Below are 14,068 nucleotides of genomic sequence, written 5' to 3'. Positions count from 1 at the left end.
GATTAATTTCCAAGACTTCAGAATACACTTGTTTCATATTTCCACGGTATGGTCTCAGTGGCTGGAAAATGACAGCTGAATTGCTGTACTTGCATTTACTCCAACTCCTTGAAACTAAATCCTCAGAGGCTGAAAATGATAGAGAAGGAATTCAGAGGGATCCTTATGGCTTCCTTGAGCAGAAGGGTCAGGCATCCTTTTTGCACAAGGGTGCACAAGAGTAAGCCTGCCCTTTTTTAGAAAGCCTCAGGACAACTATGTCCCTGTGTATTCCAGGGTGATGTGTTTTTCTCACCAAGACTACAAATTGTTACTGTTTTGATTTGGAGTTACTTTCTAATCTTGTGCTTTTCCAATGAATTGGGTTTAGGGTTTCTTGGTTACAAGTAACAAACTTTAGAATAGTGATTTATCTAATACTGCACAGATTGTGTTCTGGGCTGTCTTTTTCTCCCTTGAGTTTAGATTTTTTTTCTCTTTTTTTTTTTCCCTTCTCCTGAGCTTTAGTTTCTGGATCCTGCTGAAGGCAAAGTATTTCTTTCTTTCTTTCTTTCTTTCTTTCTTTGAAGCCCACTGGTTTGCCTCTTAGAAAATTGACAAACAGGTTGAAATTAAACAGAGCTGGTTAGAGAGAAGAATTTTGTGTGGTGTATTTTATCTGTGGATCTCGGGTAATGGGAGGCTGGGGCATATCTGGCATACCATTAAAGATATGTTATTGTATTAACACAAAGTGCTTGATGAGCCAGCCAGCTGATGGGACCCCTGGCTTGTGTATGAAGTCTCTTTAAAAAATTAAATAAATTAAGTAGGAACAGTGTGCAAGGACAGAATGAAAGCACCACGCATCTGCTCCTCAAAGGACACTCGAATGCAAGTTTGAGTCTAAGAGAACATGGCTGCTGAGCAACCAGTTCTCACTTTGTCTCCTGCAGTTCCTTCACTGGCTTTTAGGTGTTTCCCCCTTCCCATGGAAATCATTGATCATGAGAATAGCTTGTAAAACTCAAGTGGATCAATGGGAAGGAGTTTGGTTGTCCCTTATTCTTCTGACACTGAATTGCAGCCAGAAGAACCAGAAACTGCCTCTGATACTGGTAGCACAGAGAAGAGAGCATCCTCCATTCAGATAAATTGATAACCAGCTGATTTCAGGGCTCCAGAACCCTGTGTCAGTGTATCTCATATCCCAGTGCTTCTTGCTCTGGCAAAAGTCTGGAGAGGGTATGTACAAATTGCTTTGGACTCCTCATCACCCATGAGGAGAGGTTCTTGGGTAACCAGCCTGTTGGACTAAAAGTGGCTTCTCAGACCTTGTCTCCTAGAAGAGACGTTCTTAGCCTGTGGATGGAAATGGGCAGAAAAGCAGAACAAAATCTCCTCTCTTTTCCCAGATGAAGGGAATTTGCCAAAGTTTTAATAAGAGAAACAACTCTGATTTAAAATCTATAAACAGTGGGTTTTTTTGTGATCTCTTTTTTGTTTGGGCCAAAAAAAAAAACACTTCTGCTTGAAAGGTTATCTGCTTCTTTCAATTCATATTGACTTCTACTGTATAAAAAGAGGTTTAAAAAAAAAAAAAAACTTGGAGGCATTTGGGCCAAAATGATTTCTTGTAGTTTTTCCTACTTCTACTTAAAATGCAGGAAGACTTTTAAATGGTTGAACTGAAATGTGCAGATTTGGTTGCGCAGATGCTTCGGTTCAGCACTTGGTTTAGCTTTTAATGTTGCAAGCCTACTGAAAATCTCTGCCCATCTTTATGGGGAAATAAACCAGCTGACAAGCTTGCATTTGGGGGAAGAAGACTTTTCTGGGAGATATGTCTTACTAGATGAGCTAGTACAGTTAGAAGCAGGCAGACATGGGCACAAAAGCCCTACGGGGCTAGTAGTGAATAGTACTAGTGAGAGGATATTGGTTAAAAATCGCATGCTCTTCTTAGCCAGCATGCCACGCTGCTTGTACATGGCATGTGGAATGCATTTTGAGAGTAGAAAAGGCACAGCGAGGGCATAAGTTTCACCTGCTCCTTCTCATGATCAAAGTCAAAAGATGTCTCTAGGTAATGACTTCAAAATTGATTGCTGTCATTTAGGTAGTATGCCACTAAGTCAAGAGCTGAACAGGAGTCAGTGTGTTACAGAGCTGTACGCATCTGCAGCTTTCACAGTGACAGAATAAAAACATTTACAGTTATTGTGTGTGTGTGAGGCAAGGGGAGTGTTCTCCATGGAGTATAATCCATTTGTAGAGTACTACAATAAGAATGCTAATGACAAGTATTCTGTAACCACACACAATTGCGCAGCTTCTGCATCTCAAAGATGTGGAAGGTTGACCACATCACAAGTTTCCCTAGTATGGCGGACGTTTAGTCCCAGCACTTCCTCCGTAAAACTCTTCTCTTCCAGCTGTAACAAACTTTGCTCACTGGTACATAATGTTCTCATTGTACTATTCATGTCTTGTCCAACAGGTACACTCAGACTACAAGGAAACAGAAGTCCCTGTGGTAAGTTCCCAAATGCCTGTGTGCTTGCACTGCGTGGTATTTCTAAAACGCTCCTGAAGCGCTTCCTGAAGTGTAATGTTCTTTTGGGCACAAAAAGTCATAGGTGACCAGTAAACTTGCTGGGGTGAAGGAAGATAGCTCCATGTTCTCTCTGAGGGACAGGGTTTGCCTATATCATAAGTGGCTCCTGCTGTTGCAAATGTTGGGCATGGTATTGAAGGATTCAGGCCCAAGAGTAGGAGGGGTGTATACTGTAAGGAATCTGGGTTGTTTGAGGTGATTTTTGAGGGTGGAAAGAGTATGGTGGGAGTCAGCCTATACACGTTACTTGGTTTCACCCTAGCAGTGAGTAACTTCTTAACAGCAGTTTAGAAAGCCTCTTCAGTTAACTGTTTACTAAAATGACTTACCCTGCAGAAGAGGGGGGTATCCTAGTTCTGTACTAGCTGCAAACGGGTAGGAACACTGGGATGTAGAAGGTTACCATCATTTAATCCTGTTCCCCACCTCCTTCTAGGTAGCGCACCAAAATTTTCCAGTGTCTAAAGTGCCCAATAACACCAGCTGCACAAAACGGATAGGTGGTCCTACTCCTGAGCTACAGCAAGCCCTCTCTGCCAGTGAGAGGCAATGCGTAGAGACAGTCGTCAACATGGGGTACTCGCCTGAGAATGTCCTGAAAGCCATGAAGAAGAAGGGACAGAACATAGACCAGGTAAGAGCCTGTGGAGCAAGAAAGGGACCCTCTCTCAGATGCTGATTCTGCTGAGGAACTGGACCTTGGTTTTGTAAAATTGAGGGCGGGGGGGTGTGGAATTCCTGGACTCGAACATTGGGTTGCTGCTTGTAGGTACTGTAATATCCTCTGGAGAAGTTGAGTCACCTGTCACTGAAGAGTCCCAAAAACAAACAGAAAAAGCATCTGTACAAGTTTCTGTTGAGATGCTGCTTAAGGCAGCCACACCTTCAGGCACTGCATCACAGCTCTCCAAGGCTGGCACAAGCCCTCAGCTCTACACGAAGCTGGGAAAGGTACTTGGTCTTCTCAAGAGCCACAAAGGATGGCACTGAGGATATTTAGCATGGTTCTACCTCTTCTTCAGTGCTGTTTGACAAAAACTAGACAACTTCCTTTGTTCTGAGCTCAAGCGGTTATTGCGCTGCAGTCCCTCTGTCTAGAGGGATTGGCCCCTGCAGGCTTATTACAGTCATGAAAGGCTTTTGCAATACACCAGTGACTGACTCTTTGTGCTATGACTGTGGTGCCTCCTTCCCCACATGTTGCCTCAAACGCTTTTTAAAACCAGGTCAGAGCATACAACGCTGCAGAGTGGAGCTTGGCTCTGGGTCTTGGATCATCTTCAAAGACAGACATGTTTTAAAACAGGAAGAACGTGGCTCGACCTTCCATGCTGGCCCTGTGTTTGCTGTGCTTTGTCCAGAACATCCCCTTGCTGGACTGCCCAGATAGCCTGGGGAGGAGTAGTGTCCCAATAATTCTTGTTCCAGGCAAAATTTGCCTACCTGTGGAGCTGATCTGCTTGTCCACTGATTGTGAATCTGCTTAAACAGTGCACTGAAAGGAACTGTAGTACTAAATGGAAGGCGTGTGCCTTTAGAGGGCAGTTTTAATTCCTGCTGTTCTCAGGTTGCGTTCTCCTATATACTTCGCATTACCTTTCTCTTACCCATCTAACCTGTATCCATAGCTCTCAAAGCTGAGAAATTTTGCAACTGTTTCTGTGTGTATGAGCTGGGATTTGCAGTTCACTCAGCAGTATACTGAGTTGATCTTAAAAGGCTGACCACTTCCAGACTGCATTAGCTCTTGGAGCTGTCTGAGAGGAAACTGAATCAGAAGCTGACTTACCTCAGCTGTGGGACCTACAGTATCATTTCAACAACCTGTGATGTCAAAGCACTGTTAATCTTAAACTCCTGCCTTTTGCTCAGTGATCAGGAGCAGAAGGCTGAGGTTAGGCTTTTTAAGATTGTTTTGACTCAAGTGGAAGGTGAAGTTCAGAGCTGAGGAGTGTAAGAAGACAGAAGAATTCATGCATTTTCCCTGAGCAAGTTGTCACATAAAGAGTTTCTCAACTCTACTGGAAGAACTTTTCTTTTCAGTCCCTAGTGAAGCCTGGGGTAGAGTCATGCTCAGCCCCTCTGCATGTAGAGTGATGGTGTACAGCTGTACACTGAAAATGCCACTCTGAATTTGGTTTCTTTTTCCTTGTTTTCCATAGGTTTTGGATTATCTGTTTGCACATGGACAGCTTTGTGAGAAAGGTTTTGATCCACTTCTTGTTGAAGCAGCTTTGGAAATGCACCAGTGTTCAGAAGAGAAGGTGAGGATATTGTGCACTAAGCAACAGTGAAGTTGCACCATGAAGGGGAATTCCAGCAGCAGTTCCTCTAAAAATGACTGATGTAATTTTGGCTTCGCAGTAACACTGCCTTGTTTTCAGAGAACATCCTTGTGATGATAAAGGAAGTATATGTTAAAGCCCTGGACACGTTCCGCGTAACTTTTTTATTGTTCTCACTTGAATGCATTTGTGTGAGGACAAGCTTTTTTTTTTTTTTTTTTTTTTTTTAAGAGCCTGTTTATTCTGGCTGTTGTGTTTTGAACCCCCAGGCTACTTGTGGGCCAAGTGCTTGATACAGAGACTCTTGATTTCAGAAGCAGCAAGTTACCTTCCAAACCCTGCCTACTCCGGCCATGAATTTCCTCCCTGGTACAGACACTGATTTGCTGCGCAGCAAATCGTATTAGGGCTCTGTCTGGAAGAAGCTGAAAAAAATTACCTTTAGGGGACTAGCTCACTGTGTGGCTGCTTGGCAGCACCAGAGGTGCAGAGGCAGGAACAGGTAGTTAGGACACAGGACAGTAGGACCGCTTCTTTTAGCGTATGTCTACTTGTTGTGTGCTGAGCTATAATATTACACTTTCAGAGGTGCAACCCAACTCCCCCTAGACACATGCATAGCTACCTACCCTTCTTGAACTTAGTGATGAGATTGCAGATGGAGGAACAGCAGTGTGTGAAGATGGGAGAAGTGGCTGAGAGTTTAGAAAATGCATTTACTAGTGGCTTAACCCAAAACGGGATATAGCTGATCTCCTGATTATCCATTTCAATCAATTTTTTTTTTCTCCTTGACTGAGGTACAGCCACTTTAAGTGGCAGATGGTTCATGAGTCTGGCTGATTCATTTCTTATCACTTTTTTTGAGGATCAAGAAAGATTGAGATTTGGAGTTGGTAGATGGTAGTGTAGTGTGTCCAATATGATTTTTGCTGATTTCCTCAATTTGCTCTAGATCTTAAGAGCTATTTGATAGAAGGTTATAGCACCGTTCCCAAATAGGCTTTTAAAAATGGTCAAAGTTACATCCCTGCCGAAGGTGAGGTCCAGTGTGCTGCTGAACACTGAGCTCTGCTGGCTCTTGTGCGAATGTACCTTTTCTAAACTGAGCTCGCTTGAATAGGATGTATTTTTGGAGCTAAGAATTGGGTTGCCCAGTGGCTGGAGACTGGCACTTTGCTAAACCAAAGCCCCAAGTAAGACTGAGCCTTGATCCTTTTCTCTCTTGCCAAATAATTGTCTGTCTCTCTCTCTCTTTCAGACCACAGAACTTCTCCAACTAATGAGTCAATTTAAAGAAATGGGCTTTGAACTAAAAGACATTAAGGAGGTCTTATTATTACATAACAATGACCAACACAATGCTTTGGAAGATCTAATGGCCCGTGCAGGAGCCAGCTGAAAACACATTCCTGGGTTCTCTGTGTGTGATGGAGCAGGACCAGCCCCGCCACCTTCACAGCCAGTGTGACTTGCTCTCAACAGGAAGGAGTCCAGCTTTTTGCATACCTGGGAAAATGACTGAGCAAGCCTGCCTGTGTGCATTACTACAGCATTTCTTTCAACTGAGAGCCAACTTTTTTTCTTAAATTAAAATTTTAAGTGCCCTTTCCTAAGTTTCCCTTTTCCAGCTTGGCCACGGAGAGTTTAGACTGCCCAGCCTCTACTGGAATTGTATATAGGCAGAGACAGGAGTGTGTGGTTTCTTTTTCTTTTTTTTTTTTTCCCCCCCATTTCCCCCCTCCCCCCCCCCATACTGTTGCACTGGAGTTGGACAGAAGAATTCTAAGTTGGTTCTGAAACTAGGATGCTTTGGTTCTTTAAAGCTGCTTTCATGGTGTCTGCTTGTACTGAATTACTTGACTGTCACAGTTCAAATTAACTGGTTAAATTTGACCTTTAGTGCAATGGAGTTTTATTTTTTGGTTGGAAGTTAGTCAGTCTGTACCTTAGTAAAACACTGGTTCAGAAACTGTCGCTATGCATAAAAAGAGAAGCTGTTCCTCTTCTTGTGTTTTTTTGACCCATGCATCTAACATTTCTGCCAGACATAAGCAGCCAATGCTGAGTGGTGTGTAAATCCTCTTGAAACAGGTAAGCTGTGAACTGAACCTGGACCTGCAACTTGTGTTGGTTCTTGAACCTGAAGGCAGAGAGCTGGGGCTCAGTATTCTTAATCCCCCAGGCTTGTAGGTTGTTTAAGGAAATGCCTTGCTAGGAAATCAGTTATCTTTTGTTTTAAATAATACTCAGTGTGAAGCAGGAGGTTTTTTTTCAAGCACTTTCTTTAAAACAAAATATACTCACTGCATTAGTTTCATTCTCCACACTGCTATAGAATCACATAAGTACATCTAGTACTAGAAATCAGGTTTTGGGTTGTTTTTGGTAGTACCAAGTGTATTATGTTGTACATTGTTCAAGTTCTAAATACATAAAATATCAGCAATCTTGAGGAATCTTTAAAGTAACTTGCTAAATATTTTGATTCTGCAGAAGAACAACTAATAAAACCCTCAAATGTAATTCCCAGTGTCATGGTTCACATCTCTCATGCTCTTTGGCTTCAGCAGATGATCTTGTTGGATCCTGTGAGCCCAGGTGCTGCCTGCTCCTGTGGGCCTGTACGTTCACTGTCAGCACTGGGCAGACCTACCAGAGATCTCTGGGCCAGTGGCTGCACTGGTAAAACATGTTTCTCTTTCTGTGGCCTGTTTCTGTTTTGCACTCGAGCAAAACCAAAACTAGGGATTCACACTCACGTTAGAGCATGGAGCTGGCACTGGACTTCGGGAGGGGAGGACAGCTCAGCTGGCTGCCTCTGTTCAGCTTTTTTCAGTAGGAGTTTCAGCAGCAACTTCCTAGCAGTGGGCAGCTCCTAAGAGTTCAGTTTAAGCAGTTGCTTACCTTTCCTTCCTAGGTGAGAAGTGTGACAGCTTGAAACCAATGAAATGGTTTCCTGATTAGTCAGAAAAGCTGAAAAGCAACTCCTGCTGCTCTGGTGTCACTACCCATGGACATTTGTGTTGCTTGTTTCTTGTTTCTCAGAGTTGATATCCAAACAAAAGTCCATGTCTGGTACTAGACATTCCTGCAGAATAAGCAAGAAATCTTTCCAGTGGAAAAGTAACTATTTAAACCAAACCTCTTGAAATCATCTATTAGGTTGTGTTAATGTTTGGTTTTTTTCCACAGTTGCCCTCATAGGGGAATCACTGTGAAATACAGAATAACCACAATGTTTAAAGAGATGCAGAGATCAGAGGTGTTAATCTAATCTCTGTGCAGTAGTGAAAGACTAGGATGTGATACCTATAAATCCAGCCTCCTTCCACCAAAGAGACATGCCATTCAGTGTCTTCTGTGGCAATGCTGCTCTTGATTGCACAGTGAGCTTTCTGCATATGGTGTTGCTGGGTGGCCAGAAGCTGGCAGTATTTTCAGGACAGCTTCTCTTCCAGAATGAATATGCAAGTCTGTTGTGTGACTGTCAAGTGAGGGGATTAATTAAAGTGGTTTAGGGGAGAGGTAATGAAATGTGTAACAAATGACGAAATGTGCTGAAATGTGAATGTTGTTTTTTTGGGCAGCGTTACACTGGTATTGTCATTATCTGCTTGTGCGGATACAACAGATCTGGTGCTGGGCCTGGAGAGGTTCTGTCGCCCTGCAGTGCCGGAGGGCTGGCCGTCTCCCCTGCTGCTATCTGGAGAGAAGATTACTATCTTCCAGTTCATACCTGAGACCTGCTTTTTCTTAAGTACCCAAATCAGCAGCTCTGTGTATCTGGTAAATGGCACTCAGCAGTGTTTCAAATTTGTCAGAGGCCATTCTGCTGTCCGTGCAGGCTGCAGCCAAATAAATACTGGTATCTGGACTCTGGGTGTCACAGAGAAAAGGTTTGTGAGGAGTAGTATAGAGGCGAAGCCAAAAACTGACCTACGGTTTGCTTTGTTTACAATGTGCAGAGCCAGAGGCTCTCTGCTGCCTTCTGATGGTTTTTCACAGCAGCAGCCCTGATGAGACTGATACTAAAAGGCTGTCAATCACCCACAGGGCTAGGGGCTACCACTGGCTGCAAAAGCCTAGTGTGATGAGAGATGCCTCTGTGGTGGTTGGCTTGGTTTGAGGGTGGCTCCTTTGTGGGACGCTACAGCAGGAGCTGCCTGGCAGCTGCTGCCAGCCACCCTCGAGCCCCAGGGCACCCTGAGCCTTTATTCAGCCAGGTCGCCCGAAGGCTCTAGGATACCTCATTGGCAAAGCTGCTCGGCTCCGCTCAGCTCCTGAGCATGCACATGTCAGGCTGCGCTTGGTAGCTGACCCCAGTGTGAGTGTCAGCAGGTTATTTTGTGTGTTAGATGAGCCGCCTTTTTTTTTTTTCTTCTCTCCTGTCTCCTAGCTGTGGAGGCTGCTCCTTGTCATTCAGCATAATGTGGTGCGAGGGTCACTTTGCTGCTGCTGTGGTGTTCAGCTGCAGATGGTTTCATTCAGTCCTGTACGGCTGACTGTTAGCTAGAGGACAGCATCTGAAACGTGAGCTGAATGCACAGGCCGGGTTGGAAGGGGGAATCTCGTATGTATTTCCAACCCAAGGTAATCTTTTTAAAATCAGACACTTTAGTTTTGATCACGTTTAATTTAAAACAAACTTTACCAGAGTTCTGTAGTAAATTGAATTTTATTTTAAATAATGTAAAGTATTTAAATAAAATGTCGAGCACCTGCCATGAGCATTAATAGTCTTTGTTGCAAACAAATACAAAAGTAAATTCATTACAGTTCTTAATTTACTTGATTGTACATGGCCAGGCTCTATTAATCTTAAAAGACTTCTGTAACAACAACAGTTTTGCATACATTCCTCAGTTTGAAATTAAAACAACTCGTCATATCAGATGCAGTGCAATATCAAACAGCTGTAAAGGGATGCCATTTTGAAACACTCATTTAGCACACTTTTACACAAGAGTTAAAGCAGCATCTAGGTAATAACCTTAAGGGGAGAAAAAAACACGCTACCGTTTTGGTAACAGCTTTGGTAGTTTCTGGTACATAGTATGAGCCCAGCTTTGCTATTTTATGGGCATGTAGTACTTCAAGCACGTCAATAGTCCTTTTATTGCTGAGGATGAATGGACTTCCAGAGCCAGGGTGCTTTTATTTCTTTTTCCTTTTCTTTTGTCAGTGGACTGAGTCTTGCATGCAGCAGGGGAAAGAAGACCATTCTGAGAATAGACTGGAAATGAAGTCTTACATTTAACAAAGTGCACTTCTGAAAGTGACTGCAGTGTTAAGAGATTATCACATCTTGGAAACTGCCTGGTTTTTAATTGCTGCATGTTTCTCAGGTGTTCCTGACTGTTGCAGCAAATAACTGGCTTTGGAAACTTGTGCTGGGGAATAGGCTTGCTTACCTTTGTCATTGTAGACCAGACAGGAACTGCACACAGCTGGCCCAAAATTTGGTAGCTGACTAGACCTCTATTTTTGGTCAGTCATCTATATTGCTGCACCTATCTCAGAAAATACTGAGGTAATAACATGGCACTATCATGTTATAGTTCATTCTTGGGTGTTGCTTTAGAAGTGGCCATCTTGGGAAAGAGACTGAAAATCCCTGTCAATGTATTTTGCTGAGCTGCTCTTTAAAGATAGTCCCCTATTTTGTGGAAGTACAAATCACTCATCTTTCAAAGCCATACTCGTATCCCAAATGTCAGAGTACATGGAGGAAAGTACTGCCCTTCTCCCTCTTTCCTCCAGCTGCCCCTGCATTACTGGCTGGTCCTCTCTTTTTTTCTGTGACCTTTGTGCGTGTCCTTCTGTCCCACTTTCTCCTCAGCTCCAAACTGACTTGCAAAAGTGCTCAGCAGCTCCCCCACAGCCTTGTTTTCTGTATGATCACTGGGGAAAGTGCTGTGGAAATCACTGAAAACACTTCCATCCATTTGCTTTCAGAAGATGCAAGGAAGGACTGTCTGCTGCTGCATGGTTCACCTCACCTTATGCATGAGGAAAGCTGTCCTTGTCCCCAAGAGATGGGGGGGGTGGGCAGGGAGGAGGGTCCTTTTCTAAGAGTTGCTTATTTTAAAGGGGAACTCAGTTTATACCTGCTCTTCTCTCCTGGGTGTTTTAACAGTGCACCTGTGTTCCCCTGGCTAGCAGTGTGTGTGTGTGTTCGCTTACAGTTCTCTGTTAGTAAGAGACTGTACTTACAGCTACTCTGTGATGTGTGTGGATACTGTGCACTGAGGCTGTTGAAGAGGTGCTGCCTTTCTTGCTCCTGAAAGCCTCATTTTGCTGAGCAAAAAAAAAACTTCTTAAAAGGAGACTGAGAGGCCTGGTTTCAAGTGTGACTTTCTGTTGGCCTGGACACAGGTGCTATCTTGGAGGCCATAAACTCAGACTCTGAAATGACTCTGCTCTCTGCTTCTTGGGGTAATCCACTGTCAGTTGTGAGATGGAGACTAACCAGTACTTTTCATTTAAAAAAAAGAAGTTAGGACCCTGACTGAACTGTAACTTTCTACAGTTACTATGGTTAGGCCTACCCTTGTGCTTCTGTTCCTCAGGGCTTGTTGTGTGATGTTCTTGGGAGCGTTTGCATTGAATATGCAACGCAGATAACTGAATGTGACTGTGATCACTGCGCTACTGCTCTTCCGGCCCCTTGTTCTCCTGGGTAGCCATAGTAGCAGACAGCAAAATTCACAGCTGCTTAGACTAGGGTTTATTCACCCTTGGCATTTATGGCCATTGGAGCATGCTTAGATTGAGCTACTGTAGGCATTATTGAGGAGAGGTGGAAATGGCTGTGTGCTGTGACAGCCCTAATTTTGGACTGGGACAGCTTGCATAGCATGTTGGCTTAGTTATGCATATTTTAAGGTCACTTGTGGCTTCAGTGAGTGGACTTGTTTTGTGGCTCAGATGTGATGCACAGAAGCAGGGATTTTGCAGGGCTACAGCTGATAGTTCTAGTTCTTGGTTCAAATATCAGGTTCTCTTTAACAGCAAGGTCAGCAGCTTCTGAAATCCGGCTGCCTCTAAGTGGACTCTCTCTTTTGATGTGAAAAATAAATTCTGCAGTGCCACAAAGTCAACGGGACAAAGCACCCTACAGCAGAGCTGTACTGCAGAGGTCAGGCATCCTTTGTAGCGGGGTAAGCTTTGGGCCTCTCACTCTTGGCATAGTATGAAACCTGTGCCTTTATTAACATGCCAGATGAACCTTCGTATGAAGTCCCTCACATATAAGCCTTCTGCTAAACCACCTGTTATGCATGACTTAAGCTATCTATCTTTTTCAGATGGTCTGGAGTTAGAAGGCTATTGCTGCACTTTGCTTAGGACTGCTTTCTGCATCAGCACCTCTTGTCCTGCCTTGATTTTCATTTACTTTTGGTCTAATTTAGTGTACTTAAACAATGGCTCCCCTCTAGTTCCTCACTTCTGTTTGCCAACGTACTTTTCTGGATAGCTTTTGAGTATTTCTGTTCAGAGCTGTGTCCAGCATCAAAGTGTTTTCTCTCCCTGGCCCCTCTCCCCCCCCCCCCCACCATTTTCTTGGCTGAGAAGCTGCTATGAATACTGTGGACTGGACTGCTTGGTGAGATATTTAAAGGCTGCTGAACTGGTTATTCTTAAGAACGTGACTTACTAGTTTTAAGGAAATACAGAGCTTGTGGTGACAAGCATGCCTCACCTTTACTCAGAATTCTCTCCATCCTTTTCTAAAATATACACTAATTGCAAACATCAAACCAAAAGCTATCCCCTGCCCACCCACATGCTGCAGCACCAAATGTGGTGGAACACCAGCTGGCTGTTTCCATAACTGTTTTTGTGCATAGGGCATGTGTAAGCAAAGAAGAGCTAAACTGGTGGTGATGTTTGCAGGGCTGTGTCAGCACCAGGAGAGTCTAAATAGAGCTTAAGCTGGGCTCGCATAGTTTGGATACACTTTGACTTCAGTACCAAGATTTCATCCAGCTTGGCCACAAAATTCTGAAAATCCTGGGGAGGAAAACAAAAGAAAAGCTTGGGCAACAATAGTAGTAGCAAGTTGGAGACAATCAGCACATTTTATGTATGGCAGCAGTACATAAAAGAATGTTTTTTATTCTACTGTGTAATAGACTTACTCAGTATCTCCTTATTAAAGCTCTCTCATACAGCAGAGTTCAATGCCCCTGATTACTAATTTACTACTGTAGTGGTTTTTTTTTCCCCTTTAGCTGTCTAATACACTGGCATAAGAAATGCATTTAAAATGCCATTCTGCTGTTACCCTTCTACCCAGGTTATCTTTTTGAGGGTTTGACACAGATACTAGTCATCTGAGGTACAGTTTTATACTGTACCGAATCTGCTCTTTCCCATATTCCTGACCCCTCTCTTGAGTTGGAGCTAACGCTCATGAAGACCAGTAGTGATCAGATACAAAAAAAACATTCCTGGGAGAAGGGAAAGATTGTTTTACATCAGATCACAGTGTCAGCCCAACTCCTGCATAGCTGCAAGTCTGCTAGATCAGACATGAAAAACAGGAGCAATGTATAGCCTAGGGACAAGGGGACTCCACTTTCCATAGCAACCTGTCACACAATTAGGTGCAGTTAGTTGTGTATCCTATTTTGTCTAAAAATGAAATGGAACTTATTTTTGAGCAAGGCCTGTGCTAATAAAGCAGTGTTTAGCCTTGCTCCTGCCAGATGACAAGAGAGGTTGGTGCCTTTGTTCATGGGTCAGTGGCTAAGACCTGGGGAAGTGTCAGCATCCTCAGGGCTAGGGCCTTTCATGGCTACTGTGTGAAAACAATCATGCAGGACTTGAGCATGACAGCTCTGTCTGGCAGACATCAGCCCTGTACTGAAGACCAACCCAGCTGCCCCAGCTTATTTTGCTCAAGCACTTTAAATACTGCTTGGTTCGGTATGTGCTTATGTGCTGGGGCTTGGCAGGAGTCTCTCCGTGACCCAGGCTTCATGCCTGGAGAAGTGGCAGCTATCTGAAAGCGGATGGAGGAAAAACTGACCTGGGAAGTCCAAGCCAGTTCCATGGCCCAAGGAAAGGTCCTTCTGTGAAATAACACTACAAGGCAAAAGCTATTCACACATTGCCGGGAGGCCTGGCAGGTGTGTCACGTTCCTACTAGCCTAAAAACGCTTGCTACTTGGGGCAAATA

The 14,068-nt window shown here is 43.8% G+C and overlaps 2 protein-coding genes across 4 annotated transcripts in view; one reads left to right on the top strand and one right to left on the bottom strand.

Annotated features, from left to right (window-relative positions):
* The window catches only part of LOC138064672 (ubiquitin-associated protein 1-like), a 38,579-nt gene extending 28,973 nt beyond the window's left edge, over positions 1-9,606 (top strand). For both annotated transcript variants that reach the window (XM_068928341.1, XM_068928340.1), the window contains exons 5-8: positions 2,480-2,515; positions 3,033-3,230; positions 4,759-4,860; positions 6,143-9,606. In XM_068928341.1, coding sequence (XP_068784442.1) covers positions 2,480-2,515; positions 3,033-3,230; positions 4,759-4,860; positions 6,143-6,283 — 477 coding nt within the window. In that variant the 3' untranslated portion in view covers positions 6,284-9,606. The remainder of the gene's footprint in view (positions 1-2,479; positions 2,516-3,032; positions 3,231-4,758; positions 4,861-6,142) is intronic.
* LOC138064671 (kinesin-like protein KIF24) overlaps positions 6,794-14,068 on the bottom strand; it is a 36,273-nt gene continuing 28,998 nt past the window's right edge. For both annotated transcript variants that reach the window (XM_068928338.1, XM_068928339.1), the window contains one exon: positions 6,794-12,897. In XM_068928338.1, the coding sequence (XP_068784439.1) occupies positions 12,757-12,897 (141 nt within the window). In that variant the 3' untranslated portion in view covers positions 6,794-12,756. The remainder of the gene's footprint in view (positions 12,898-14,068) is intronic.

This window comes from Struthio camelus, chromosome Z (genome assembly GCF_040807025.1).
Source record: "Struthio camelus isolate bStrCam1 chromosome Z, bStrCam1.hap1, whole genome shotgun sequence".
Lineage (NCBI taxonomy): Eukaryota > Metazoa > Chordata > Aves > Struthioniformes > Struthionidae > Struthio > Struthio camelus.
This window is presented reverse-complemented; position numbering and strand designations above follow the sequence as displayed.